Source organism: Charadrius vociferus, unplaced genomic scaffold (assembly GCF_000708025.1).
Source record: "Charadrius vociferus isolate BGI_N301 unplaced genomic scaffold, ASM70802v2 scaffold218, whole genome shotgun sequence".
NCBI classification, from domain to species: Eukaryota; Metazoa; Chordata; class Aves; order Charadriiformes; family Charadriidae; genus Charadrius; species Charadrius vociferus.
This window is the reverse complement of record NW_009650084.1, coordinates 2465351-2470209: the sequence shown is the minus strand read 5'-3', so window position 1 is coordinate 2470209 and position 4859 is coordinate 2465351. Positions and strand designations below refer to the sequence as shown.

The 4859-nt window shown below is 43.7% G+C and overlaps 1 protein-coding gene across 1 annotated transcript in view; it reads left to right on the top strand.

Moving 5' to 3' along the window:
- Positions 1-4859, top strand: part of COL4A2 (collagen, type IV, alpha 2) — a 165993-nt gene that overhangs the window by 15657 nt on the left and 145477 nt on the right. Inside the window, exon 4 of the mRNA XM_009892158.1 lies at positions 351-411. Coding sequence (XP_009890460.1) covers positions 351-411 — 61 coding nt within the window. The remainder of the gene's footprint in view (positions 1-350; positions 412-4859) is intronic.

The following is a 4859-nucleotide window of genomic DNA, read 5'->3' as shown; positions in this document are numbered from 1 at the left end:
GGCCCGGCCGGTGGGGCCGCTCCCTGCCCCGCGGCAGCGGCGTCGCCGAGCCCGGAGACCTCCGCCGAGGGGAGCGGAGTTACATGCGGGTTCTTCTCTGCCTTACAGGGGAGGGCGTCCGGCGGGAGGGAAGCCCTGAGCCGAGCCCCCGGGCAGGGAAGGAGCGAAAATGGACATCTCGCAGCTTCCCAGTGCACGTACTTTTCTTTGTCAGTAAGTAATTCCGCTCGGCAGGCTTTTGGAAGTAACTCTTTTAAAGTTGTATTGTCACCTTTAACTGCAGAGTTTTACCACGTGCTTGTTTTGTGCTAGCTTAAAACAATACCGTGTTTATTCACCTTTCCCTGCAGGGATCTGGGGCTTCTGCTGATCCTGATGGAAGTGGTGCTGTCAGCCGTCAAAGTGGATGCCGTAAGTAAAATGCCTTATGACTTTTACTGAGAAGAGAGGAGGAAAACGCAGTTTCCTTGGTACCACAAAGTGAGGAACTGCGTTTTCCTTTGCCAGATGGCTTATCTATCATTCCATTAAAAGAAACAACCAACAAGTCGTCACTGCAAGCCTTACAGATTACTGCCTTCAACAAAATGATGTTTAGCAGAGAATCATAAGGCTTCAGTGTCAGGTTGTTTGAAGTATTCCACTGTTACTTTTGCTCAGATTGGGTAATTTGTTAAGGCAATAGCAAAGCAAGCCCCAGAACGTCTTCATTTTAACAAGAAAAGCACTGAGACAGATGGGTGGGAAGAAAATGCAGTGCTATAGATACTGGAGACTACTTTGGAGGCGTTCACCTGCAGATGAAGTATCTTCAGTTAAGTACAGACCTCATCTGAGGGCTGAGAAGTTGCAGCTCTGGCTGAATTTTACAAACCAGAGGCATGTTTACACATAAATTGTTGTTTAAATTACATTGTTAAACTCAAAAATAAAAATTGCTAAGTTAGATGTGACTGTCTGCTTGAGGTGTTGATGTAAACAGATGTTATTAAACTCTCGGGTCGTTGTCACAATGATGTGAAAGAAGTGAGGGAGTAACGTATATGGGAGTGCAACATTTGCCTGTGACAAAGCTTGGTGAATGTAATGGAAAGATTTTCATTAATGCAAGTAGGCTTTGGGTCTGGCCTGGGCACTGCAGCCTGAAAGGTAGCTAAGGCTTGGCTTGTGGTTGCATTTGTCAGCCACCAAGTGTGGGTATGGCTCTGTGGTCATGCGCAAGTGGGACCTTGATTACATTTTTTCAAATGCTATCCTACTTATATTTTAATCCTACTGTCTGCAACTTTCACCGTTTTGTTATGACTTTGCACTGCTTACGGATGTCTGATGTGGTTACATCTTTGTGGTGAAATTGCATAATATATTAAGGAATGGGAAATAACTAGGGCTTTTGCAGCAGGTGGTGTGACACACGATGATTTTGCACTCAAGCTGCAGTCAGTAGGTAGAGCTTGCCCATCGGTTTGCGTGGCTGGTTGGTCTCTCCATGTCGTGACTGAGCAAGAGGTGGCAGGCTGGGGACCCACAGCCCCATAGCACGTGACATGTGCGAGGACCCCGAGTGTCACGTGCTACTTCTCTTTGCCATGTTTTGCTAGGAACATCATTCTGCTGAGTAGCACTAAATGGATGATGATACTACCACATGCTATTGAAACCAGAGCAGGCTGGTGATAACGCATGTGTTTTGGGTCCAGTAATGAAAACAGTGGGACCATTTGACAAAAAAAAAGTGGCATTTGTGGCATGACTCTTCTTTTTATGAAGTTGTGCTAGAGTGTGCGTAGTGTGATACCTGATCTTTAGCTATAGCATGAGCTCATTCATTCCCCTTCATGGTTTTGCCTGTGGACTGCAGGCTGTGGTGTTAATATAGAGGTATACCAAAGAGGTGTTTGAGCTGCCTCAGTGAGTGGTTGCAGTCTGGTTATGGCTGCTTGAATCTCCACATGCTGGTTTTCCCAGAGTATCTTGGAAGAGTCAATTGGCCTGCTTGGAGGTCTAATTTCCCTGATTTAACAGTACCTCAGGTGGCGGCTGCGTAGGAGATGCAGCACCCCACTGAATGTGAATGGGGAAGTTTGGTCATGTTTCCATGAAAAGTTAGAGCTGCATTGCCACCAAAATATTTATCCCATTTTCCACCCATATGCCACTCCCTTCCCTTGGCCGGCACAGCTCTTTCTGGAGTCATGTGGTGAACTGCATTGGAAAATTACTTGTTTAAACTGATCAGTACCCCAAAAAGAGAAAAGGGGCGAGAGCTAACTTTAGTTTGGATCAGATCACCAGTTGTATTCATAGAAACGTAGGCTGGCACAGGACTGGGAGGAGGCAGCTGGGGGTGGGAGGAGGGCTGGGCTTGCTCCTTGTGGTGACAGCTTTGGTCGAGTGTGTTGGCAAAGTGACAAAGTAGGGGCACGTGGGAAGCAGCAGCACCTGAGTAATTGCAGGTGGGTTGCTGGCAGGCATGTTCTTTATATTGTAATCCTGTTTGTCACATTGAATCTTCTATTATTTGTTACACAGATTAATGTGCTGATGTTACGCAGTGTTTTATTAGCTTGGATTAAAAAAAAAAAAACTGCTATGAATTATTCAAGTCTCTGGGACCAGATCTTAGAAGTCATGGTTCTGCTTGTAATAAGACAAGCAGAGCTGCTGAGTTTGACAGCCATGTATATGTGAATGAGTTACAGCTGCTGGAGATAAGTGTTGTTGAATGAGTGAAACTGCACATAGGAAGACACTGGAATGAGATTAAGGAGAAAGGCAGGAAGGAGGGAGAGGGAAAGGGGAACTCGGAGCATTTGCCTGGATGTCTTGCCTGGCAGGCTGCTGCTAGCTGTTAGGGAGACGGATGTTTCTCAGCAGAGGAAGAACTGAGAGGAAGAAAAAGAAGGAGGATGTTTAGGATATCTGAGGACTGGGGAAGAAGAAATGGTGTCTCTGACAAGAGGAGAGGATGCCAGTTGCACGCTTGAAGAGAACTGAGGAAGAGAAGTCCCTGAATGGAAATACTGGGAGAGACAGCCAAATGGAGAGGATCAGGCCCCAGTTATCTTTAGCACTCTTTGGCATACACTAGCTGGTGATGTTAAAGGCCTCAAATAACTTTGGAACTACTCTAAACTGTAGATTTAAGAATTCATGTGGCTTAAATAAATTAAGTTATGTTAACTACCTGAAGTTTAGCCAAGTTTGCAGATTTCTTCTCCCTCTTTCCGTCCCTGAAAATGTATTCTTGGATTATGTTTTTTTTCTTTTCAGAGAGAATATATCTTCTGCTAATGCTGATTTTTTTTTTCTTTTGTCTTTCCCAAAGCATGCTTCTTCCTAAGTAGTTTTGGAACGTTTGATTAGTTGATTGGTGCTCCGTTAGTATATTTTTTAAACTGTCCCTAATTAAAATTACTTTTTCTTTTCCAAGCTGTATTCTAGTGGAAGCGAAAGAATCCCAGAAAAGAAGGGAATGACTGTCAGATAAAAGAAAGAAAATTGTGAGAGAATACGTTAGGATAACATATGCAAAAATAACTACAAGTGAAAGATCACAACTGTTAAAAAGGAGAACATATCTATATATCTAGAGAGATTTATTGAGAAAGAAAATAGAGTCAAAGTAATGCATAAGACAATTTTCTTGACTTCTGTGACATTGTGAAGGGATATATTAGGGGGAGTGGCATCAAAGACAGAGAAGCAACAATCCTTAAAAAGAGAGGATAAAGCCAACAGTACTATGTACTTCTTTCTGTTGACTTCATATTGGAATTAGATTGCTGGCACAGGTGCCTAAGCTAATGCTCTAAGTTAAAATGTGTCAGTGCTATGTGACTATCTTACATTCAGGTTTTCCCAGCTGTGTCCTGCTTTATTCCATCTGGAAACTTTTGCCTGGTTGAAACAGGAGGACTTTTTACATTAACCCAGGATTTCCAGGCTGAAAGAAGCCGGGGTAGAGTAATCACTTAGCCCATCCTGCTGGGCATGTGCACTGTGAATGTATATGCTAGGATCATAGTGTGCAAAATGTAATAGTGTGCGTGTACTGCCCAGGTGATCTAGGAATGAGTCGTCAGTCTGACGTATTGATTTCTTCTGCCACGTTACTTAGGGCATGCAAAGTGAATCCATCTCTTCCTGGAAATACCAGGCTCCCTACCTGTGCACTGCTTCAGAAATAGCTCTGCCTAGGAGATCCCTCAAAAAGAAACATCACAATTCTATTTTAGAACAACTTCATTTGAGGCATTTCCACACTGGCAGGCGTGGCTTATTTATTTCTGTTTAACTCAGTGTACAGTTTGGCTCATCTTTGAGTAAGAGCGGTGTGCTGTAAGAAAATTGGAATAATGATACCTTGCAAAAAAGTCCAGCCTTTTGGGGAGCCTCCCAGCATATCTGGTCACTTTATTCAAAATGTCTTTGCACCCTGAAAGAATTATTGGGTAGTTCAAAGAAGACTCTTTCTACGTTCAGTCATGGAGCTGTGAAGAAGGGGCAGCTCCGTTAGAGAACTATGAGAAGTCCTGAGTGAAGGAGGTGGCATCCAGACAGCTACGTAAGGCAAAACCCCCTCACTTTCACCAACACCAACAGCCATGCCTTAATCTGGCAGTGGTGTTTCCACGGTGATGGTCACAGTGTGCATCACACTGTAGATGTGCAGCAGGACAGCTACCAAATAGAAGTTTTGTTTTTCCTTTTATCAGAGCCAAGGTTTCACCTTTCAGTGTCATAAGATAGCAGGCAGGCTAACACACTCACTGAAATTATTGCATACATGGAAATGTAGTAATGGTCCATAGCTTTAAATTCCTTATTTCTGTTCACTTCTTTCTTGTATGCTGTCT